Genomic DNA, 26,337 nt, shown 5'->3' on the forward strand with positions numbered 1-26,337 from the left:
ACACACACATAAACACCAACACTAGTCGGCAGTCAGTTTGCAATCAGTTGCACACATTAAAAAAAATACTGAAACACCACAGAAAAAATGATCCCTCACAACTGCTGTGCCATTGCCAACTCTTTTTGACGAAAGTCAGAAGTTGTTCAAACTAAAAAAAACAAAGACAGATGTGAGCCTACAAGTGGAAAGCCCTTCACTGGACATCAAGGAATAATTCTGGAAGAACCAGGAGACATTGAACATCTGGAAGAGTGAGATTGTATATAAGAAAGCAGTGAACGAGAGATGTCACTATCACAACCACTCAACTGTGTTTGTTGAACAAATGGTTCAAAGAGGTTCCAGCTTGATTCCTTCCTCTTTTGTGGGGGTGTAGTTTTGCTGTGAAAGTAAAATGTCCTGTCTTTACATTTACCTTAGTACAAAACCATTTGAATGCATCTAAATTTAGGCATTTAGTTTTAGTCTCAAATATCCCTGCCTGCAACAATGAATGAGGTTTGAGTTCCACCACAGCTGGATGTGTGAAGTGTCTGAGTAGCACAAAATGCTGATTTGGCACCTTTTCAGATCTCTTGATTTAGTATATGCCTGCTTGCCACACAGTCAGAATTTAAATAAGAGAATGAAACAAAACCCAAAGAGCTGATCTTTTTGGTTACCAGTGCGACCTCTCAGTGGCTTGTAGGTGTTATGTTTTTAAACACAGGAAGAAAAACATGACAGCATCATTAGAAGCCACTGATGTCCCTTTCTGCTTTATTCTAGCTCTGTCAATGCTAGCTTTCTGAGCAAAGATCCATTTCATCAGACCTGAAACATAGCCAAGAAACTCAAAGGCTGCAGCCCCAGTAAAATTTTGTTCTATCAGCCCCCTCACCCACTGTATCTTTGTCTCTCTCTCTCTCTTTGTCCTAGTGTCATTTGGACATTTTGTTCCCTGAAAAGCATAATAATAGGTTACATGATAAGTTATTCAAATCTGGAAAGCATCCATCGTTTTTATCACATCTATTGCAGATATTATGAACAAACCAAATTTCAAACAAAAAAATCCACTTAAAACAAAAGGGAAAAAAAACGAGCGTGTTGCCTGTGTTAGAAAAAAGGGGTCGGTCAGGAGAGAGAGAGAGAGAGAGAGAGAGAGAGAGAGAGAGAGAGAGAGAGAGAGAGAGAGAGAGAGAGAGAGAGAGAGAGAGAGAGTGGAAAAATACCTTGGGAGATGTGCACCAGCGCCACTTACATAGATCTATGCAAGGATGGGAAACAGCACACATCCTCTTAGTATATCTGTGGAAGCTATCCAGTCAAACCAAAAAATCTTCACAACACCAGTAACACTGCTGCCACTGGGTGACTGAGCTCTATTTCGGACCTACACCATGTGAAATGTGAGCAGGCAGTTGTGTGCAATGTAAAGAGAAAATATAGGTATCTGCCTTGACAAAAATCAAACATTATAAGGTCCACAAAAGCAGAACTTTTGTATTGGATTACATTTTACTGTACAGGTGTTAATCCTATTGCGTCTACCCTTGCAAATATGTAGATGTGTGCACGTGAGGACTAATGCAGAACAGCCTCTTTCACCTCAACATGCCTCGATTGTTTCCCTTTCAACTCCCTCTACAGACATTCCATCAGAAAGGTCTTGCTGATTCTTGGCAAAGCAGTGATTTGGCAGGGGGGCGAGGGGGGGCCGAAAGCAGGCTGAATACGAAAAACAAAGAAAAGGGAACAATTATTTCCATCCACCATTTGCAGTCATGTGTCAGTAATGCATTGCTTCTTTCATTCTGGTCGCAATTAGGAGGGCAGTCACTGATTGTGCTTTGTGAATGAAAAGGGTCAAAAATAAAAACAATGGGGCGCTCGATGGCTCCTCATGCTTCCAACAGGGAGCAGGGCAGCCTTTTTGTGTGCGTGTAGGTGCATGCCACTGTGTGAGTTCATACAGGCCTGTTTTTTGCACAGAAACTGGAAGTGAACTAAATAATACTGAAAATTTCCTAATGACAAGAGTACCAGCAGTGCATGAGCTGAAAAAAAAAAAGTTAAATTAAACAACAGCAACAACACTCTGAAGCTGCGTGAAGCTGTGTGAAGCCTGCTTGCCCGAGTTGAAGCAGAAATAAGCAAGAGATGAGCTGATAATGAGGCGAGCTGCCATCATAGAAATGGGCAGGTAGCCAAGAATTAAATACGTCCCCTCCCCTTTGAATGAAATGAAAGGCAGGGTGACAGAAAAAGAGAAAGAGAGGGTGGTAGGGAGAGACGGAGGAAAGTCTGGGGGGAGGGGCTGGCACTTGCAGTGACAAGCGAAAAGAAAGGGAGACGGTGAGAAAGAAACATGAACAGACTAAGAGAGATGGTGTGGCAATAAATGGATTCTTCAGTTTGACAGTGAGCCACAGACTAATCTTAGTTTTCTCAGAGCAAACTGTGGGGTGACATAATACCAGAACCAGAGCAGGAGGGGATATTTAGTAGTCTTTTGTCCCCAAATAGACCCTCTCCATCTCTCTTTGAGGGGAGCTTTACGCCCACTTGCATCAAAGACGGCATGTACTTGTTTTTCCCGGAAGCAGGGAGAACAAGAAAGACTGAGGAAATGGTCACAGGAGGGTTTACAAAGCTCATCACTCATGTCTGTTTACCTCTGCCGAGGGAAGAGAGAAAATAGGAGAGCGAGACCATGGTGACTTCTCTAGTTTCCCTGACAGAGTCTGGATTAATGAAGCCACTAGGGGGTTCTCTCACTTGTGTGTGTATGTGTATGTGTCATGGCCTGAGCATATGGGGCAATCTATACCTCCATGGCTTCATTACAGCCAAGTAGTCTTGTGATTATTTGATGATTTTAAAACATACAAACAGACAAGATGTAAGCAGTAGCTGTTTTTACATCTTACTGTTTGGAGATATAGACCTGCATTTTCATGATATGTTACTTTAAGAACACTTTTTAAAAAAACAACCCCATATTATAAACATAATACTTTCTGCCTCACTCAGAGGAACAATTTCTTACTGAAAGCAAATGTTCCACCTCCACACTAAGCATTTAACTTAAGTAAGATATGCTCAAAAAACCCAGCTGCTTTACCTGCACATCAAGAGGGCTCAAATGAAAGGGCCAAGTGTTTTAACAGCACCCAGCAGAGTGCCTTCTGGCTACATGCGCTGTCTCAGTGACCAGCAAACAGCTGTTGGGCTGCATTTCCCACAGTCTTAAGAGACCCCCACTCCACCACCTGCTACTGGGGAGCCTGTCTGGACGGCTGCTTGCTGCTCCGGACTACTTAATGGTCCCCAGTCAGCTGGAGAGACGAGGATGGTGGGTGCAACAAAGGGAGGGAGAGGAGACAGGGGGTCTCTGTCTGGTGGTTGGGACAATTAAATAGGGTTGGTAGAGCGGAGGTTACGTGGGAGTGGTGTGAATGCCCTTGAACCTAGAGGGGGTTGCCTCTCAGACTTTAGGGATGGAGTGGTGTGTGTGGTAAGCCTGTTGGAATGCTATACATCAAACACACTTTGCACAAATCTAATATGGCCTCTAAATGAAATCAATCAAATTCTCTAAGCTAAATGTGTGCAAGGTAACCAAAAAATGGGGCAAAAGAAATGCATTTAATTGCTTTACGACATTTATCCAATAATACTGCAGTACTACTGGCTAACATGTATGTACTTCTTGTGTGTGTTTGTGTGTGTGCACATATATTCCCCTTCAAACTGAGCCAGCTGGCCTGCAAGGCAGACACAGATCTGAGAGGACACAACTAGGTCAGTGTTCTAACTGCTGCACAGCGACTACATCTTTATACATGTGTTTGTGTTTGCATGTGCAGAAGTGCAAAAGTGTTTCAGTATCTGAGGGAAGGAACTATCACATCATCACATCCCTTGGGGCCACAGTAACCTCATCAAAGGTCAGAAATGTGTCCTCAGAACAGAGTTCATCCCTTACTTACAGTTACATTGAGAAAGAAACTCTTTCTCTGTACTTGGAGGCGGTGAACGTAACATGATATGTGAACATAGCATGTTATGGTGACTTTGATAAAAATTGGACAAATTTGGATTTAGAAAACGCCATAAATGATTCTCTCACCTATCACAGTGATGTACATAGTTCTTAACTTGATGATTAACTCAATTCCATGTGTTTTGTTTATATGGTTGAATAAGCTCAAAACACTGACTTTTAAATGTGCAGTCTAGTGAAAATAGAAGTTGTGCATAAATAAGTTTGTTTCTAGTTCATGTCCATTTTAGATCCTTCATTTTGCTACAAGCACAACTACTGCTGCTGGAGCGGGCACTTACAAGATGCAACTAACAAATTTAAAAAATATATATATTTCTCAAGGCGTTTTACAACAAATGTTGAAATATAAAGAATAAATAAAGCAGTGGGGCTTAGTTTTAAATCTTCAACTGTGGAGCAGTAAGTTTAACTACAATGCCCACTCTCTAAAATTACATATGCCAAAAACATTACAACAACATGCTCACTAGCTTGAGGGTATTAGCTGAGCAGACAGGAAAGAACGGGTTGTAGATGGGAGGCCCTCAGGACAAAACGAGAGGTTAAGGAGGGTAAGATGCAAACCCCGGCAATGGCTACTCTGCCACAGGCTGTGTTGTACTGAGAAGCCCTTGGGAAAATCAGGGCAAAGTTAAAGCTAAACAGGACAACAACTGCTGGACTAGGACATTAATAAGGACATTATAGGTTAATATACTCAACCAGGGAATCTTAACTTGTCTAGGGCCAAAGGAAAAACATGTTATTTTAAATCTAAAGGCTTAGATATATTACTTCTCTTAAGTGAGTTAAGCCTGAAGCTAAATTTAGATCCTGGCCCACAGATGAGGAGGAGAACATGACTGAGCATAGAAAGGAAATATCATAATAGAAACTGGAAGTTTCAGTTTCTGAGCTAATTATGAAAGAAGATTGCAGGATACACATATAAACGAAATGACCTCAACTGGCAACATTTAAATATAGTTGGTGAAATGCTGAAAGAAAATGCTAATTTATTCTGAATGCTAAAAATGATAAATTATTCAATGAACAATTAACTGCACAGAAACACATTTTTAAAAAGCTAAAGTAGATGAGACACAACTTGCAAAAAAACAAAACAGGTATTCACTCACAGGCTACATGGGCTTTAAGCTTGATACTGACTAGACAAAGCGTGCAAGAACCAGTTACCTCTGTGATGCAGAGGGCTGTAGTTTGCCGACTAGCTAGCCATGCACGACAGCTGCTGCAGATTTGTTTACCGAGTGCCTGGTGTTCTCCCAGCAAATGTTGAGTCAGTAATGAAAGGCAGCACAGAGCAGCCAAGGAGCATTGATGAAAAGAAAGAGAATAAAGAGACAGAGAAGACACAAAGATGCGAGCAGATGCTCATGCTAGCTTCTACTCAACCTAAACATGAAAACACTGTGTGGTGTGCTACAGAGATATCCTCGCATCTATGTCTTCAAAGTTACAGTGTGTCATGTTAGAGGATGCGAGGTGACGCCGTCTTTGTGGATGTGTACATCATTAAACAGATAGTTATGACTGCTTTACAGACAGAAAAACCCCCATAAAAACCCTTCAGAAGAATGTAAGGATGTGTTTAGGAAACAATGACAACAATCTTGAGCATGCATGTGAAAAGAAAATGCCCAAAAACTGAGACAAATACAGTTGTAGTAATGATATAAATAACTCATGGCCATCCTTTATCAGCACATTACTTGCATACAAACACACAAGCCAACTCACAATACGCACCTTAAGGCAAGTTCAGTATTAATGATCTTATGGGCCACTGGTGAGTTCATTAAAATACTACCACTGGCTACAGAGGTCATAGTCAGTGTGTGTGTGTGCGTGCGTGTAGCCCGTGAGTCCAGAAAAAGAGCTAAATAGGCTGAAATAACTGAACCATGTTTTTTCTCACTTAGATTCAAACATTTAAAGAGGGTTTTCCTAGACTTTGAAAGAACTTGGCATTATTATTGTCAGTGTTACAAGCCCCAGTATCCAAACTTGCACAATAATAACATTAATAGCACACACCTACTTTGGAAACACACATACATCTATCAGGATTCTTTCAGAATGCTTAAGAAAGGAAAAAAAGGAAAAGCAGCAGCCAACTGAAAAGCTGAAATTTAAGTCTTAGGTTTTAGTAATGATAATTCACTAGAAATGCAGCCAAAATACAGCCAACATGCACTAAAAATGTAAAAGAAAATCAAACTGAATAAAGTTTTAAGATGAAATTATTTGCACACAGCCACCACCCAAAAGGTCTAATGTCAAAAGACCAGAAATCTATTTCAGGGAATTTTTTTTAAACTATTGTGACACAAACCTGGGTGGTGTTTGCCCGCAGTGGACGTGGCAGAGTTTGGGGTAGTGCTGCTGGTACTCGTAGAAGAAGAAGAAGAAGAGTAAGATGAGGATGAGGAAGAGGAGGAGGAGAGGGTGAGAGCGCTGAGGGCTCCTGCAGGCAGTGGCTGGCCTCTCTTCAGTAGCTGCTTGTGCTCCTGCTGGCGGAAGCGCGGGGGCACCTCTCTGGGCGGGTAGCGAGCACTGGCAGAGGACAACTGGCACTGCTGCTGAGGGGGAGTCTGAGTCGGGAGCTGGCTACTGGAGCAGGCGCGCTTGCCATTGCCAGAAGAAGAGGAGGAGGAGAGGGGCAGCGTGGGGCTGGCAGGGTGGAGGTGGTGGGGTGGGCCGGGACTGGGCTTAGTGGGAGCAGACTCTGGCACTGGATGGATACAATATACAGGCACACAAGCATACACACACAAAAAGACACATCCAGGTAGCAAGGTATTAATGTCTGGGTTAACTCACTATTAATAATCTATATAACAGAAATTATTTGGCTGGGTAGTGCTGGCATTGGACAACTGGTAACAAAAAGACAATAGATGATTTATTTATTTATTTATTTATTTTGAAGCAAGTCATGATTTTACGTGAGCTGCACGTGTGGTGATAGCACAGAGAACAACCATCCTATCAACTTATATTACAGCAGTCTGTGATGGAACAGCAGTACAATAAAGGATATTCAAAATCCTATTTATGGGGAAGATCTTTAAAGACTGAGCTGCAGACATTTTATTTTCAACACGTTCATGCGGTTTATGTAAACATTTTTTGTATACTGTATTTGCTGTATAGTGCTCAGTGGGTGTCTATTAAAAAATGAATCTGTTTATCTCTGCACTGCATTTTGGTGTGGACTATCCCTTTAAATAAACTGCTTCATGCAGCCTGTTGTTGAACATATGTTACTGGCCCAGACGCACTCTATGAAAAGGTCATATTTTTTCTGCTGACTGAACACAGACACACATAAACACATGAAGACACCTCCTTTCCTCTTCATTACGCTCTTTTCTCCTGCTCTTTCTTCATACACACACACACACACACACACACACACACACACACACACACACACACACACACACACACACCCCTTTCTTTGCTGTTTTGGCCTCAGCCTGACCCTTTCCCTGTGGCTGCAGTGACCAGCCAGCCGTCTAATTGAGCGTTAGCCTGAAAGGTGTTATTATTAGCAGGACCTGGATAGCTAGCAACCAAACAGATTGGCCTGGCTAAAGTTTCCTCTCCAGGGTGCTGCAAGACTGAAGAAAAAAAACTGTCTGACCTATACATGATAATTCCCACTGAAGAAGCTGGGAACTAAACTATTCTACACAACACCTGAGTGCTTTCACTCAGGGGAAGGAAGCAACCCTATGTTTGTACTGGTATGGGGTGATGTTTTTTAAAAGATAAACGGGATAGAAATAATTTGCTGATTAAAGCGTCAGTCTGTTCGGTGTGAGAGTCTGAACTATGTCTGTAGCAGTCCTGTGCTGCAGTGATGGCAATTAACCACAAAGTGACACGCACACACAGGCAAATGCCGCCACACTGGAGGTTAAAGTAAACTCAGAGTGCAGAGGTATTCATTTTGCCTGCCAAGAGCCTGTCTGAAAGCACGGCTAAAAACAAGAGGCCCTCTCAGTGAGCACAACACTAATCCAGATGGCTGCCTACCTGCTGACACACAGAAACAGCACTGATATGTAGGAAACTTGAATTGCATTAACACTTGCATTCAAAACACAACACCTCTCCAGAGGTTACATATATATATATGCATTTGGATGCAGAACGCCCCCCCCCCCCTTCTGTTGGCGACCTTCACAGACATACATGCGTTTTGCATCTTTCTTAAAAAAAAAAAGAAAGACACTTTCACAGTGGTTTGCACCCCCTTCCACCAATGAGATTCAGTCAAACAGGAGGGAGGGAGGAAAAGAGAGGAACGAGCCTGCCCCCCTCCAGCAGTATCTGACTGGCTGTTGGCTTGGAACTGCAGCTGGTGACGCACATCTCTGATTAAATTCAGCTCAGCCCGCCTGACGCTGTCTCAGCCAATCAGACAACAGGAAGGTCAATACACGCTGCCCTGCCCCCTTTCCTTTCTGTCCTCCTCAGTCCGTTTCTAATCACAGATCCCCCCTACCCCCCTTTCTTTTTTCAGTGTCTACCTGTGTTTCAGCCCGGTGCTCTCTGCTCGCTGTTATTTTCCCTCTGGGCCTTTATCCATGTTGATCCCTCATGTCTTTTGTTTCTCCCCCATCTTGTTCCTGTCTCCTTACCTTTCCATCTCCTTGTTTCAAATCCTCCATCTCCCAACTCCAAATCTCAACCCAACCTCCCTCTCTCTACATTCTTTTCTATTCCTTTCATCTCTTCCAACTCCAACCAATTTTTCTACCTAGGGCACATTTTTTGGTCCTGTCCGTATCTCTCTCTCTCCCTCTCCCCCGCTGCTGGGTGTTAACATAGACTGTTAACCTTTTAAAGAGTGCAGAAAGTTTAAACTTATTTCTAGTTTTTGTTCCTGAACTCTAGTTTCTGCCATCAAAAAGGGCCTGGACTCAATGTAGTATTTTCCAAGAGCCAAGGAACTACAGGATGCTGTCTGCAGCAACGGATGCTGCTCACTGCTCAAACAGAAGCCTGGTGACTGGAAAATTTGTGTAAAGAATTGACTCACATCACAAATCCCTTATGTCGTAGACACGCATATCTAATTTCCTCTTCACAAGCACGATGGGTTTAAAACCATATTGTCACAAACCTGTTAAATAACATAAAAACTACAATGATCTCTCGTTTTTCAAGCTGGGTAATATGAAGCCACCATTGGTGTAATCTGTATTTAACAAGCGTATCAGTGAGAATTCATGTTCACTAGTTAGGAAGGGAGTGAGTGTATTTGTGTAAGCACGTGCCTGGAAATGAGACAGCAAAACTCTACGTGAATAGAGGTGAGAAAAATAGTACATGAGAGAGAAACAGCCCCTCTCTGCTCTGAACAAACATAAACACAGCACATGAACTGAGGCATTAGTTCATGTATCTTTCACTTTGAGAGAGAGATCTTTTCTTAATCCATGATAGATGGGTAAGAGCTTCTAAAGACCTGGGGGTGGGGTATTAAAGAAAATGACGAAGAAGGGAAAATTGCAGAAAAGTGGGGAAATCCCTCAGATGAGAGTTTGTCTGTAAAAGATTAAATGAGGAAAGTGAGGAGTATACCTATTACACTCACTGCCAATGAAAGGCAATAAAATCCAGACCAGTAAATTAGTGGAGTTGCGAGTTATTGCATTTGAACTCAACTGGATGACTAACAGCTTTGCAGAAACAGGGTTTCTCTGCTTACCATGCCCTTACTGTAGGTTTAGTTAGTTTTAATGGCTTCTGAATTGAAATCTTCTGATAAAATATTTTCTAAAAATCTATTTTCAGGAAGCTTTTCTCTTACATATTTACTGAATGTTTCTTAATGATGTTACACTGAAAATAAAGGGGAAATGACAAAAATCAGCAGGTTAACCAAATTATTTCATCCTTTGTGTCTCCCCATGTAATGAAGTGCCTAGTGCACTGACTTCACCATCGTAACACAAGCTGAGCAAACGTTCTACAAGGCAAATGTAATATTCTGTTTCTTTGACTATGCTCTACCTGTACAATAATAACAGACATTAATAACTTTTATATATGTTGATAAGAGACCAGTACCTGGTGCAAGAGACAAAGATATGGCACAACGAGATGAATGCTGAATGCTGAAAAAGATCCTTCTTGGCTTGGCAGAGGTAAATATAGCAATATTTAGGTTACGGCAGTCCAAGTGCAGTTGTGTTGTGAAAACCAAATGTAGACTTTTATGTGGTAGTGACCTTAGTATCTCTAATTGAACTTGAAAAGGAGAGCCAATTAAATAAGCATTTGAATCAAGTGCACAGTAAATTCTATTAAACCTTCCAGCTGAGGCACTCTCTGCAACCTTGCACCGAACTTTTAATTACAGCCCTTCCTCACACTAAATGGTTAATTACACACAATGAGAGCAAGTGGAAGAAAGAGCAATAGCTTTAGAATAGAGAGCAAGTGAGCACAGATGAAGAAAAGAAGCACAAGAAGCAGGAGGAAATACATTAAGCAAAAAAGATGTAGAGCTGAAAATTCATGAACAAGGTATCACTGGCAAGGAGGCATGATATCTGTTACTGTAAAGAACAACTGTGATTGGTTCCCTGAGCCGAGTGCCAGGCAGTGCAGGTTCCCACATCTCTTCTGTCTATTGTCTGCTGAGCCACTTTATTATGCAGCCATGTTTACAGAGGGGGGAGGGATGGACACAATGCTGAGGCCTATATGCCCTACACAATGGTGCATTTAGGAAAGGTAAACAGTGGGTTTACATCTGCCTACAACAATTTTAAACATTCTGTTTTTTGAGTGGTTTTATATAGGTGCACAACTGTGTGCATCAATATTTTTTAAGAAGCATGTGTGTAGCTTATACTTGAAACTAGTGGAGATCCACCCAGTTTTTTCCAAGAAGTAGGATTAAAACAATTTGGAAGCAGAGGCACATACTGTATAGACGGGTTAACTTGGTGCACAAACAGAGGTCATGACCTTTTCTATATCACACTTATCGTTTCCTTCCTTCCTGCCTGCAGATTCTCTGTTGAAGCTGATTTGGACTCCTTACTCATTTCAACATCAATGTAGCCACTTCCTCTTTCACACTCGTTAAACTACTCAGTGATTTTTTTTTTTTTTTGTCTCCAATCATCACAACTGGTGACTATATTCTCTTACCTGAAAAAGTCACACAAATCCTAGTTAAAAAAAAAAAAAAAGAAAGAAACTCTAAATTTATCAAGGCAGAGACACTGATACATTTTCTACTAAAATTTGATAACATTATGTAGCATGTTGCTCTGAAACATTACTAGTAAACAGGTTAAATAAAGAGGGCAGTTGGTGGCTTTGGTGACTGTAATAAATATTTAAAGTGACCGCTGTTGTATTACAGGCGTACATAGAAAAGAGACTTGGTTGTTTTTGGCACAGCAACCAAAAGGACCTACATGCATGTAAATGCAAATGCAAGTTTATGCACACAAGCGTGGGTCAAGTGGGTGTATCTCGATGAGGTCCCATCTGTCAGTATTGGTAGAGAAAAACACAAACTCCCTCACTCACACACAAAATACAAGGCAAAATTTCTCACCCCTCACCCTTCCTATAACGGGACGTTGCTATAGAGACTGACAGTTGCTTAACGCACCTCCATTTGCCTCTTGTGACCCCCTGTGCCTCCTGTGACCTCTTCCCATACCACCCCTCTTCCAGCCTCTCTCTCTAATTAGTGCACCCACCCCTTCTTCATGCCAGGCTCCTGTTTTCTATCTATCTCAACTCTCGGTTGTTCATCTCAGCTATGCCACACCTGTTTGTCTGGATTATGAGTTGTCCCAAGAAACCCATTTTGATTTTTAGCCCTAATAGTAGCTAACTTACTCTCTGGGTAAAGTGCTTTAAGAGGATCACACTATGCTTCCATCCGAGGTCAGAGCCTGAGGGCAACAACTGCCTGAGGATTCATGCCTTTTGAACTTGATAAGATGTGTAGCATGATGCAAGGTATGGCTGAAGGCTGACAACCAAATAAGAAACACTGTCTCCCAGAGCCCCAGGGTCATTAGAGCATAGGGAACCCAGTCGCAATAGGAGTTCCACTCATGTGGGGGTTTTATATGACTAATATTCTAAGTTATTATCACCTTACACTATATACAATTACTAGAAACAATTTCATTAAGTTGCTGGTAGAATTATATGGTGTCTAGAGCATTTATTTTCTCTTCTTTTCTCTGTGGTCTAACTGCCGTTTGACAATGGCCTGAGGGAAGAGCAAGAGAAGTCCCTTATGCAATCATACAGGCAGTATTTGAACCTTACACATAAACATATATATGCACCTTGCCCTCTGAACTGTCATTCCGATCAGTTGAGCCCCTTAAAAATGAAGTTACTCTTTTTACCCTTAGGTCCCAAAATTGTCCCTCTAATAAAAGTGCAATAAAAATGTTAAAAATAATTTTTTTCACTTTCACCGCATCAAATCTTCATCAACTTCAGACCTAGCCATAGATATAACTTTTTTATATATATTTTATGCCCTTTTTGTCATAAGAACAGGATTTTTTTTTCAATGGGAAAAATACAAAACATGCAATATTTTCCAAAAATGAGGTGCAAAGTGGAATATTTGGGATGAGGTTATTACAGCCTTGACTAGGTCAATAATTGATAACAACACTGATTTTGATGCATTATTATTGTTGTTGGAGCAATGAGTTTAGTCAAAAAACTTCAGACCCGACCACAGAAACAGCAAAAATTGGTGGTGACCATGTGGCCCTCAAGCCTATCAGTGACTTGAAGTACCACCTGCATCCCTTGGTTGTGCTCTCTAGGTGTTGAGGCAGACCTCCGTGTATACACTTCTCCATGCATACGAGGTCTGCACATCACAGAGAGCCCAAATCTTCAACCCATACTTTCCAGGTTTGGAAGGCATATACTGTGTGAATGAACAGCGGCCCCTAAAAGGAACCATCTGGATCCATCTGATCCACAGGTCCTTGATCGGGGCCAGCTTGTCTCTCCTGTGGTGGTTTGGCCGGGACAGTCTGTCATCGAACCACAGGGCCAGACTGGTCTGCAAAAATCTCTTCTGGAACACCATAGCACGCCCCATCTTACTGTCCCACAGGCTCATGGTTGACTCGTGCTGTGACCTGAACGCGCCTGCCAAGATCAGCAGCCCCAGGTAGGCCCGCAGCTTCTCCTCACTCAAATCCTTCCATTCATTTATTGAAGTAAGTTTTGCCTTGCCTTAGGGTCAAGATAGGAGGGGGAAAGAATGGCAGGGCCTCTTCACGTGTGGGAGACCACAGGATTTCCCCATTTCTTGATCTCCATGGAGAGGTGTTATCCTCCATCACCTCTTCCTCTTCCTCCTCCAAGTTGCAGGGCCCCTCTGTGCCTGGCAGGAATTCCTCTCCTGATCCCTCCTGGCTCTCAGATGAATCCTCACTGCTGGTAACATCCTCCTTGGTAACATCCTCCTCAGTAACATATTGCTCACTCTCCTTAGAGGACTGCAAGACTACAGCAAGAACCTCTTCTGGTTTCAGGCTTCTCTTCATGGCTGTCTTATGACCAGTCAGACAAGACTGCAAACTATTCTCGCAGACTTCAAACATGCACCTGCATAAACATGTTATACCACTCATCCAACAGAAGAGAGGAGGCTCTCGAGAGAGAGACATAAGAGCCCATTTGGCCTATGATGACTCGAATTTCATACAATTAGCCTTTAAACTGGCCGATATATTGAGAATCAAAAAAATCAAATAAGCTGAATGCACATGTTTGGTCCCCCAATGTGCCTCAAGGTTTGCCTCATATTTGACATGAAGCAGCTGACTGGCGGGGGAGGAGGAGATGATGGGGGAGGGACAAGAGGCACCAAACACCCTCTCTTGTCAGCAGCTTGTGAGTGATCATATAACAGGGAGAAAAGCATTGTTTAAGTTTGTGCGCCCCCCTTCTTTCCTTTCTCTTTCTGCCCCCGGTCTCTGCCTCCATCCCTCACTCTCCTCCAGCACTTGACATGCATGCGGAGTGAGCACACAGGGGGTAGAGGAAAAACAATTATGCTTGGCAGTCATAAATCCACAGGACGTAACTCACAAGCTATTCACTATTAATTCATTGAGTGTTTGTAAATGTGGTTAACAGAAGAGAAAAGCAGCCCGGATACTACAGTAAATTAGCCTCTAATTAGATTGCGATTCATGAAATTCCCTTTCAAAAGTGTTGACGCAATTAATAACATGTGAAATTGCAAATTAATCCAATACAAAATTATACGACACACTTGTGCTTGTGTGCGTATCTCGCCACTTTGAAAAATATAATGCTGTTATCACCATGGTGACACCGTGTAAATATATTTCTCCTCAGACGCAGTCGCTGGGGCTGAGCATATTGAGGGTGAAATGAAACAGGCGGAAGAAACAGTGTGTGTAGGGAGCAAAGTGAGGGACAAGGCAGTGACAGGCGTTACATTTGTTCTCTAACCTTTCAGCAGTGAAAACTGCATGTGCAGCAGAAATGGAAATTGCAGATTTTCTGATTACCGGGGTGTGGGAATGATGCATTGTGGTATTACTGTTGCTTTCTGTGCCTGCGTGTAGCCACCTGTTTAATGATTTACATTTGTGTAACTTCTTGCTTTGGCCATGTTTTCTCATAACTTCAATAATATTTGCATGTGTGGTTATATATGCCTGCTAAGAGACACCATGTCCAGCATATTATTGCTTGGTTGTTTCTCAACTCCACAGTATAAGCATTTGATTCAGTCACTGAGAACAGATTGAAAGGCTCCAGGTCACTGTAAGTAGGAGTGTACGAATCTTTTAATATGACTGTAGGCATCTAGGAACAAGATGCACTCCTCTTTGTTTGTGTGTGTGTGCGTGTGTGTGTGTCTTGGCATGTGCATGTTTTTGCCAAGGATGGCATCTATGTGTAGCAGTCAAACTGACTGATTATGATTGCAGTGGTGGCAGAGATTGTGATGAAGCTGCATGTGTGTTGGGGGTGAATAATCAGCATCCCTCTGAGGTAATGGGGACCAGGGGGGAGGGCCCTGCATCAGAGGTCCAGCCTGTGTGTGTGGGGGAGGTGGGCTGGGGCAGTGGGACACTGCCTCCTGGAACCCTGCGTTCGGTGAAGCTCCATGCCTAATGGGGGGCAGAGAAGTTAATTCCACTGCGCCGAAGCTTTATCTCATTTTCATACATATGAACGCGCCAGGCCGAGATCGATTACCGCAAACAAATTGAAATGCCTGGGACCAAGGAGGCCTGCAGAGAGGAAAGCAGAAAAAGACGACGAGGATGGGGGGAGGTGGTGTGTATGTGTCTATGAATTTCTGAGTGTATAAGGAAGGCAGAATTCACTGATATGGATGGAAAGACACAAATCACTACCGCATACTGATTTTCTCCCTTTCTGCATATACTCACACCTCTATTATTTAGTGTCACGCATGAAAACTCAGCTCATTCCAGTTCATGCCACCTTCCTTATAAAAGATATTGCAGATGGGAGGCTATGAGCAAACACACAGAAGTCCTGGTGGCTCGAAGAACGATTAGGCTTCAAACAAGCCCTCTTTCCCCCTACTTTCTTTATCTTTCTGTCTGCATGAGTACCCACTACATATACACAATCAGTTCCTCATTCTATGTCCCTTTCTCTCTCTATCTCTCATTAAACATACCATAAAATAAATGTCCATGTCATTAGTCCTCTTCTATATTAGCACTGTCATTGACTCCCGATGGTCATTTTTGGCACTCGTCTAAAGTGTTCAATGCTTCATTACTTTCTTTTCTCACTTTCGTTCCTTCATTTTTTATCTGGCCCCAGAACGCACTGTTACACGTCCTCTTTCTTCCTCTTGTTTCCTTCCCTCCCTTTCCTTCTTAGCTGTGACCCTGTCTATGGGCCTCTCTTCCATGTAGAGTTTACAATATTCCCTCACAGACTCCTTGCATTTCCTTTGCTGCTCCTGCCAGTAGCACTTGGTGCAGCCCACGTACACACAGTGCAGTCAGAAAATATTAGGGCTGTGATATGCGTGCCATTGTTTTGGCTCTAATGTGACACAATGGATTTGAAATAAAACAATGAGCATGTGAATTTGACCTTTATATATAGCTTTATATGTGTGTTTGCTTAGATAATAAGCAAATGTTCTTGACAAGTCAAGTCAGTCACCCAACCTAAATCCAAATAACAGGCCCATATGGAGAAGATGTCTGCAGCACCCGCCTGTCAGAGTGTTACCAAAATAAGATGTGAAGTGTCTGCTGAAGTGTGTAACTCGTCCAGTGACATTGTTCATTTATTAATATAAAAAGCTGTGATTAAAGCTGAAGGTCACAGCTTTAAATTCATAGTTTCATTTCGAACCCAACATGCTACAGTACAGAGCCAAAACAACAAAAAAGTGTCACAGTCCTAAAACTGAGGCCGCACTGTAGTGAGTGTTAAAAAGTGATAAAAAAAAAAATACAAAGACACACAGAAAGAAACAGAGCTGCATACACAGGCCCCAGCTCAGAGTATGTGACATTTATTGTTGCCTGCAGAATCCGTGTGGATTGGCACCACCTGACATCAACCATAAAGCTTTCCTAGCTCCTGGTCCAGTCCATCATGCCAATCTTCTGTATGTAACAAAAAACTAACCACCCATTTCTCAGCCAACAAATCTAGGTAGACAAATAAAGAACAACAATAATTTCTGCCTCATTATCACCACTAATATACCATTAAGAAAGGAATTTAAAGGTGCTAAAGTAAAGCTCTTCAGAGGCTAACAGATGCAACTAAGGTTGTTAAAGAAAAAGCAGCTTCCAGGTGTGAATGTAAATTATGTGAGTGTGAAGCAGGATGTCCCCGAAAAACAAAATCTGCCCTGTGTATATAACAGTATCATCGCTGCACACTATAAAATCTGTTTGTTCTCTTCAAATGTTCTCTAATGCTAAAGCACCCTTTGTTTATACTATACAGATACTATAACATAACACATTTGGATTTAATTCTAATAAATAATAAATAAATGGAAAAGTCTGAAATGTTTCCTCTGGAAAAAAGTATTTCCATTTCTTCACCACGTCCAAGGAAAGCGGCATTAGATGTTTATTCAAATCAGAAGCTTCAGGCTTCAGTTCGCTTTGAAACCTGGTTAATAGGGCCAAGCTCTAGGACAGGGCAGTGAAACACAGGGAGAGTAATTAAATAGGCTGGTCAGAGTTCAAGGCAAGCTGTGGTAACCTTTGTTAAAGCCCAACAGCTACACCCAGATGGCCAAGCTGCTGCTCAAAGTGGGGGAGGATTGACACGTGTGCTAACAGACAAACCAAGAAGATTTAAAGCCAGCCACTCTGCTTGAATTCCGTGCCATCTTCCCCCATGCCTGATCATGCAACAACAAGACCAATTTCAATAATTTTACATTAACTGCTTCATCTCCAACTGTAAATGCAGGGAATCACTTCAGAGTGGTGCTAAGTGAAAAGACAACAAACTGGGATGCTCTGCACGATAAATAGCACTGGCCAGGAAAATTCAGGTCTGAAAGAAGACGAAACAGAACAAAGAGGAAAAAGCAAAGTGACAGAGCGTAGGACATGGCCCACTTGCCCACACTGTCATTTAATTATATTTAAAAAAAAAAAAAAAAAGGGTTAAAAAATAGTTGGCATCCAGTCTTCTCCTTATTTTGAAGTAGGAAAAAACCCTTAACACAGACAGAAATTGGTGAGTCCATGCACAAATACAGCTGTATTACTGTAGATCTGAGCATATATTACTTTCGGTGCAAATGTTAACCCATTAAATCCTGCAACTCTAGGGTCTAAATATGTTCATAAACCAAAAGTAGACAAATCAAATGACCAAACAGATGTTTATACCTCTCTTGACTCAACAGTTCACAAATCAAATAAATCTAAAGCACAGGTCTGTCACAGATGACAACGGAAGCACAACTCTGCATTTCACGAACACTTCACTATAAAAATAAAACCAACTTTCTAGCAATACACACAGAAAATCTATTTTAGCCTCTTAATAGAGCATCAAGGGCACGTGAGGACACACTTTTTTCAGCCCCACTCTCTGCATTTCAGCTCCGTGCCCTCCTTTTACCCCACCCCCCCCCCCCCCCCCAATTCCTCCCCCCCATTCCTCCCCCCCTCCTCCAACCTCCCATCCCCCTACAACACCACAATCAGTGTGCTGTCTGAGTGCCCTCACGCTTCACTGCCTGGTGCTGCGGGCGCACTGGGCGTCACTCCGCATCACTCTGCATTAGACTCCACTGTATTTGCTCTTCTGTGTGTGTGCCTGAGAAACAGAGAGTCAAACGGCACAATTGTGCATGCATGTGCAAACTGTGTATGTGTCCATCTGTGTACAGGAACGCTAAATGCTATGTGTGTATAATGCATGAATAACATGAGTGTGTATACCTTTACAGGTCAGTGGGTGTTAATCAGAGCTGACTAATGTATATCAGTGGTTCAAATGTAGTTTTAGAAAATGAGGTAGATGAGAGGGTGTAGGATGCTCAATCATGACGCTCACCTTTGGGTTTCTGATCAGCAGCCTGCAGAGGGTGAAAGAGAGAAATACACTTAGGAATTCATTCAAAATTGCAAATAAATTAAAAGTGCTAGGACAAAACCTAGGGCCTTATTCAACAGGAATGTTAACAAGTACAGCGATCCAATCTTTTCAAGCCATCCGTGATTTTTTTTTTTTTTTTTGAATAGCAGCCAGCACTGAACAGAAGAAGTCAGTGGGTGTTTGTTTACTGGAAACTTGCAGGCTAAGTTTTAACAAATCAGCCAAAGCTACTGATTTTATTAAAAAAAGATGATTAGAAAAAAGTGAAGGTTTTAAAAAAGAACTGTATAAACAACGTACATGCATTTCCAACTTCAGTACCTGCTAGTTGACTCAAAAGCTACATGCAGTTTTATTAAGTGAGTGTTTTGAACGTGCGTGATTTTCACATTCACCTTTTTCTGAGCAACGTCCTTCTTGGTCTTTTCTTCTTGTTTTTTCTTTTTCTTTTCTTCCATCAAATGGTTCTCTTTCTTCTGTTGCTAGCTTCTCTCAGCTGCCCAACAAAAAAAGGGAAAGAGTAATGAGTGAAACATCATGGAGAAGGGCTAGGATTCAGCTCAAGAGCGTAGCATCCTTCACAGTTGCATTGTTAGAACGTTGTCGACCCATGTGCATCACACACTTTACACATTTATGGCATTCAGGCACAGTCACAATGAGATATTCAAATACCACAGAAACATGCAGAATTATGTTCGTAAACACACAACCAGAGTGCATATACACTTTCAACCCCCTCCTTTTGATCCATGAATGAGTCAGAGCCAAAGTGCACTCAGTGTCTGGAAAAACTTTTCCATCCACAATCATTACTACATGTGAAAATCATGGCAGGCACTTCAGAAGAACACTTTCCCTCATGGTCAAAAACTGAAAAGGAGAAGATGGAAAGAGGGAACTAGAAGGGTACAAAAAATGAAAGAGAAAAACAAAAAGGAAAAAAAAGGCACACGTGAGTTAGAGAGACAGATAAAGACAGAGAGAGAGAGTGAACAGTAAGAGTGAAGGCCAGTGTCAATGGGACTGGTTTAAAGTCAGCAGGAAATGGCATGGAAATAAAAAGGCAAGGGATTAAAAGGACTGAAAGGAAGACAACGTAAAGGCCAACAGACTGATAGAAAAAGACACAAAGCCTTTTCACAAAGATCTGTTTTCAGTGGGTGTGAGTCAAACTAGCTAGATATCTAGCCCGGGGCCCAGGGAAACTAAGTGCTTCATTTCAGCCTGTATTTCCTTTGGCTCAGCCTCAGTGACAGCTCCTGGAAACTATTAGAGGCATGAGCTGGGCCATAGGGACTGAATGTGTGTGTGTGTTTAGTCTTCACTAAGTGCAATCGACACTAATCTAAAATACAGCACTGTGTCATATCAAATCAATGATACCACTCTCTAAGATGTGCAAATAAAATCAATCATCTTCAAGTCAGTCTAAAAAAATGGCCTATTTCTATTTGCTGGCAATTCTGCCAAGACTGCATTTATATACACACACAAGCACGCACACGCCTGCCTTGTACAATAAGCCATTGTGCTTCATCCTCGTGAACTAGAGGGACACGACTTTCTCTCAAAGACTGCCCTGACTGCTCAGGCGACATGTTGAATTCACTGCCAACTCGACAGCATGTCCTCTCACAAAAATCATCATCATTATAGTGCAAAAAAGTACTTTAAGTCAATTTTCTACTGCAGCCACGTCAGCAAATACTAGAGACCTCATACCCATTCATTGGAGTGAGTTATACTTGAGACAAATTCCTTGGATTGAATTCTAGCTTCCTAATAGCTAAATGATGGTCTAGGTGAACAATGTGCCTTCTGTAGGTTTTCAATACTTTGTATTAAAGGTATTTTTATCTTTTAATCCTGTTAATTGACAGAAATGTAATCAAAACCAATTCTGATAATTGATTGTCATTAATTGATTAATTGTGGTTATCAAGCAAAAATATCAAACATTTGCTGTTCTAGTGACTCTTTGCTGTTTTTTTCTGCTTTATAGTACTGTCAATCAAATACTGTTGAATTTTTGCACTACTGATCAGACAAAGGAAGCACCTTGGGTTTTGAGAAAAGGAATGATGCTTTTCAGTCATTTCTGACAAACAACAAACTTTTATTTGATTAATTGAGAAGAAAATAAATGACATATTAATCAATAATGAAAATAATCATTAGTTCAAGTCCTGATGTTGATCATGTATGCTGCCCCTGAGAAATAAACCAAATACAAAATGTGTCTGCAAAAGGCCTGGATATGAATTAGAATCTGAATGTATGAATGAATCATAACGTTCATAACGGAAGATTAATGAAAGGCCTGCCTCCCACTGTGCTGCCCACTGGCAGGGGGAGGGAGCTGTCAGTCAAACAGACAGGAGAGGCCTCACAGAGACTGTCTGATGGTGGGGTAATGTCTCTATAGCAGTAAGGGAAAGGAAGAAAGAGAGTAAGCAGACAAGAGTTAGAGAAACATAAAGGTGGACAGAGAGACAGATGGAAGAAAAGAGACATTGAGTAGTGAGTTTAGAGCCAAATTCTGGGGATGACTGCCAGACTAGTGGCTGTGGCAGCTGGTTAAAATGGAAGGTGATAGCCCTAAATTATCTTTTTCTCCTCCGTCTGTATTTTGACTTCCTCATTCCAAGTTCCTCCTTTCATTGCTCCCCCGTGCTCTCCCTTTCTCTCTTACATTTACAAACACACACACACACACACAGTCCTATTTTTCATACTGAGGAGTCTCTGTGTGTCATTGTGCTATCTCAGCAGCTAGGGGAAGGCAGCCCTCAGGTAATATATAGGACCTCAAATTATGTGCGGATGGGGGTGTGTGCGTACAGATAATTGCATGTATGTATGTGTAGTATGGGCAGTTGTTTATTCCTCTGTCATTATCTTCTTTAACTGCTGTGAACTTATACCTTCAATAAAACACTTCCTATTATCAAATTCCTAGGCTGCAATCAACTAGATGATGAAAAGCATTTGCAATGCGGAAACAATGACACAGATGAGCAGAGAAAAGGATATGGGATGTGAAAGGGTAACAGCTGTCTTTTAACTGTGTGCTAGAATTTTCCTTCCCCATCAGTTGCTAGCGACAGCACCTCTCCACCGCAGCTGACCGTGTCATCCTGGAAATCTCACCTTTTACCCCCTCAACGATAGTGGAGCTGCCATATCTGGTAACTACTGCTGCTGTCACAGAAAAAACAGGAAATAAGGGTTGGGAAAATGGAGCTGGGGAGTACAAATACAACAAATGCCTCACCTGTGGGGCAATATGTATTTATTATCTATGTAATTTCCTACATGTCAGTTCACTGTGGATGGTTTACTGTTAAATGGTTTTTATCGTCATTTACTATAATGTTGGCCTGTTAGAAAAACAGTTGCTATGTGAAATGTGAGAGTGTGGACAGTTGTCTTTTGAGCTGACGAAGTCAATGCTAAAGTTAGCTTCCCTCCCGTCCTCTGTTGCCCCCACATATATCCTTACCTGCCTCTCCCCATCTCTCTCCCTCTCTCTCTCACTCCTTCAGTACTGCTGACACTAGCACTTCTTCAGTAGTGACCCCGGGGTGTCTCTATGCTGCCTTCTTGCATCAGGTTTACCCTTGCTGGCAATATGACACTGCAATTAGGCAAAATATGTCACGTTTTGAGGTTAGTGATCTACAAGGCCACAGTGTGTCATTCAATCTTCTCTCACATTACAGGGCCTTAGATCATAACATAGCCAGTAAGTACCACTAACTAGTAAGTGCTGTAATTACTTAACTCTTGCCTATGGCTACCTCTGCAACCACATATTACCCTACTGCTAAAAAATAATAAATAATAAATAATTCAAATTTAAAAACAACACAAGTTAAAAAACAAAAAAAAAAACACCAATTCTGGACAATGTGATAATTTGCTGTCTAACCATAAGTTAGCTGAGAAGATAAATATCATCGCAAAAACACCCCTTTAGCCAAGCTCAGCACAGGGACTGAAACCAAGAGCAAAGGCTAGCACCAATAAATAGAAAAAAAATCTCTCCAGTAAGTGCAAAATTATTATATTCACATTTTATTTACATGTTGCATCTTGTTATCTTGAAAGCTGTTCACCAATACATCCGGGAGTCAAATGTGTTTTTATATTTTTTTCTCAGTTTAAGAAACAACAACATAAATTTCTAGCAGCAATCTGATGCTAGTATAGGCCCACAAACTGTCTTCAAGGCCAAAATTACTACCATCTCATCATGTTATCAAAGCAACTCTACAGGAATTACTACATTTAAAGGACTGACTTTTACCTTCTTTCTCTATCTTAAACCCTGACCCAACCAGTGCTCTTGCATTGACTAAATGGCTTTTCTTCACAATACAGACTAGAACAGAAAAAATACCAGGTCTCAGCAAACTGGGGCCGTTGGGACATTGTGAATAAATTACATGGCGAGGCAGGATCCTCTCTTCCTGTGCTGCAATAGAAGGTCCCCATGTCCCTATGCCATGGGACTATAGGGCTAAGCTACAGAGAAGGAGGCATGACAACTGGAACACACTGTACAGGAATGAAGAGGCTAGAAACTCACAGCACACACAAGCCCAGTTGCATAAAAAACACACAGGGAGGCTTGATGTACACAGGCGGGAGGCAGCCTGTCTGAAGCCTGTCTTTTTCTGCCAGGGATGCAGCGGAGAGGAAGGCGGGAGGAGGAGGAGGAGAGATGGGGGGTGGGGGGTAGGGGGGGGGTAGAAAGCAGACGCAGAGCAACACCAATTAAGAACGACAGCCGCCGGAGAACCAGACAGGGCACAGAGAGAAAGTCTATGCTGAAAAGACAGAAAGAATTCTCACTGGAGATATGGAGTTTGGAAAAAAACGAACGAAACACTATTGAGGCTGGCAGACAAGGAGAGATGTGGAGGAAGGGGGTGGGAGGCACTGAAATATCCACGCACCTTGATCGCTAGTATCTAGAGACGCAGGGAGAAGAACAAGGGGAGAGGGGGAAAACCATGCAAGGTTGATAGAAGATAATAAAAAGGGGAGTAAAAAGATGCTGCTTCACTTGTGTGAAGACTGAGCAAGACAAAGGAGGAGAGGCACTGAATGAGAACTAGAAAAGGGAAAGAGCTGCAAGGAAAACATGTAGCTTCACGTCTTCTGAATGGCTGTCGGAACAACTGCAGACACAACACCAATCACAAAACAGGAAGAAGAAAAAGAGAAGCGATTTCCCCCTCTCAGCAAAAGAAGTAATATGGTCGGGTTGTAGCTGCCGAGTGTGGCAAATCCACTCCCCACCACTATTACCATTCAGCCAGCCACCCATTCCTGTGGCATTAGAGAAGCCACAGGACTCTCCTGAGCCTTATTACATGGAACATTATCAAGGACAACCCTGGGGAATAATTCCTCAATACCTGCTACAGACCTCAACTACTTTCCACAAGCGTGTGTGGGTGTGCATTTGTGTTTACTCAACCCGAATGGCTTGGGGAAAACAAGTCTGTAAATTCCACAGTTGAGAAGCAGCAATAACAATGTTGTTGTTGGTGTGTGTTCCCTTCCCTCAGTCACACTAACAGTCTCACAGGCTGCTTGGTTTGTAAGCATTCTGTGCATACCAGCTTTGCTTTCAGCAGGTGGAGAGAGTGGCTTGTGAAAATATACAAGACACTTTATTGCTACTAGACTGGACTTGTTCAATGAACTGTGGCAGAAATATTCTTGGTTCGTGGAATCTGTAGACAAGGGACTGGCTGAGGGCGCGAACGGGTGGGTGGAGAGCGGCGATGAAGAGGGGGGTGCAAGATGGAGAAAAAAGTCAAAGAATCAGATAGTGAGAAAGTCAGAGCTGTGCTATAAATAACAGCTTTGAGGTTTGCCTCCAGAAAATTAGCTCTCAGTGTCTTGGCTGCTTCCTCTGCCAAGTCGATATGAAACTTTAACACGGTGGCAGCTCATTAAAAAGGAAAACAGCACAATGCACGAGACCAAGCAGGCCTGCTCCCTGCCAGCACCATAGCTAAAGCTTATTGAATTCAAGAAGAAGCTGTCAAGCAGAGTGTGCTGGTGTATGTGTTTGTCGTTGCTTATGACTGTTTTGTGTTAATGAGAATATGTGGTTGTGGATGTTGTGAATATTTTGCAAAGTTGTTTCAATCTGTATGCTTGAATGCCAGCTCAGAGGCTTTAAGGTGAATGTCTGTCTAAAAGGTCTGGATAGTTCCTAAGTGCTAAAAGCAACCACACAATGGCTGAGCTCTCATGATTAACCTTACAAAGGAGTTCCTCAATCTTTTCACTAAAGACCAAAACCCGAGTACCTCTCAGTGTACGCTGCAATCCATTGGCTGGCTGCCAGCAGTTAAACCTCTTTTGGGACATGTCAACCATAGTTCTAGGCAACCAGTCACATTTTGATAAATCAACGTTATAACATATTAGGTTGCAAATTACTATAGTAACAATATGACTATACTGATTGGTAAAAAAATAAATAAATAAACAACGCCATATTAGCCAAAAGAAAAGTTCAGTTCTCGTCTTCTATTTTCTTTGGTAAGTAGCCATGTTCTCAGTATGACAATGTAAAAAGTTATTGTGTGGTAGAAACTAGTGGACTTGACCCAAGATTTCTTTGCCCATGTCTCATTAGGCAATAATAGTCAAACACTATTTTTACTTAGGTTGCAGGCTAATCACCTGACAACAGTGTCTATTGTTTCAAACCATAATCTTTTAAATCTTAGAAGCATCTTAGTTAACGGCAATGCTGGAATCTTGTTAGTTGCCGATAAAGATTTTAAATTCAGGAAAGGGGTAAAGCAAACAGTTCAGGAAACAGGTAAACGGGGATCAGAGCAGAGTGCAACTGCTGTGTTTTGTGCATCCCTTAACAGATGTTTAGGAGCAAGACACAAGCAGGGTCTGAGAGTGGTCTTTAACTTCTGTTTCAAATGCTGCACACCCTGCCTTCAGTGGCACCATCAAACTGTCAAAATCAGAAGAGCCAGACTAAATCAAAGGACACACACAAAGCACGCTTAGACAAATGAGCTAATCGACTGGGCTATACTACACTGAAGGTTACTTTGACACAGCCTCCCCCGTATCTAAACACACACACACATACACACAAAGTGTCAGTCAACAATTCACTGGCTGACAACAGTGTAAGCAATAATACAGACCCTGAAAGAGAGATAGAAAATGAGTGCTGTGCTTAATTGTGTGAACAAAGCCTGCTCTGATGTAAGGAGGACAGAGAGACAGACAAGAAAAGCAGAGAGAGCAATGTGAGTGACAGTCCCCTCTGTAAAGCTGTAGGGATGATGGAGAAGATGTAGAAACACTAACAACGGCTCAGCTTTAAGAGTGAGAGTAAAGCATAAAGGTAGACGAGCCTCTGCATGGAATAAAAAACTGGCTAGTTTTATTTGTCTTACTGGACTATTGACAACTGAGAATGAGCATCTATTATCCTCAGTTCTACACTCTTAATAACTTCAGCTACATCTTGCAGACATGCATTACAAATCATGACAGTTCTTAAGACACTGAGAATAGTACAACTACTCTAAATTTCAACAACTATTTCAGTGTAAAAAAGACACAACATGATGTGT

At 41.9% G+C, this 26,337-nt stretch overlaps 1 protein-coding gene across 4 annotated transcripts in view; it reads right to left on the reverse strand.

Moving 5' to 3' along the window:
• tnrc6c2 (trinucleotide repeat containing adaptor 6C2) overlaps positions 1-26,337 on the reverse strand; it is a 54,509-nt gene that overhangs the window by 22,797 nt on the left and 5,375 nt on the right. For 3 of the 4 annotated variants that reach the window (XM_041037155.1, XM_041037156.1, XM_041037154.1), the window contains exons 2-4: positions 19,096-19,196; positions 18,659-18,680; positions 6,390-6,788 (exon numbers count right to left, since the gene is read on the reverse strand). In XM_041037155.1, the coding sequence (XP_040893089.1) occupies positions 6,390-6,788; positions 18,659-18,680; positions 19,096-19,158 (484 nt within the window). In that variant the 5' untranslated portion in view covers positions 19,159-19,196. The remainder of the gene's footprint in view (positions 1-6,389; positions 6,789-18,658; positions 18,681-19,095; positions 19,197-26,337) is intronic. The other variant, XM_041037157.1, reaches the window with a different exon arrangement.

This window comes from Toxotes jaculatrix, chromosome 4 (assembly GCF_017976425.1).
Source record: "Toxotes jaculatrix isolate fToxJac2 chromosome 4, fToxJac2.pri, whole genome shotgun sequence".
In the NCBI taxonomy this organism is placed as follows: domain Eukaryota; kingdom Metazoa; phylum Chordata; class Actinopteri; family Toxotidae; genus Toxotes; species Toxotes jaculatrix.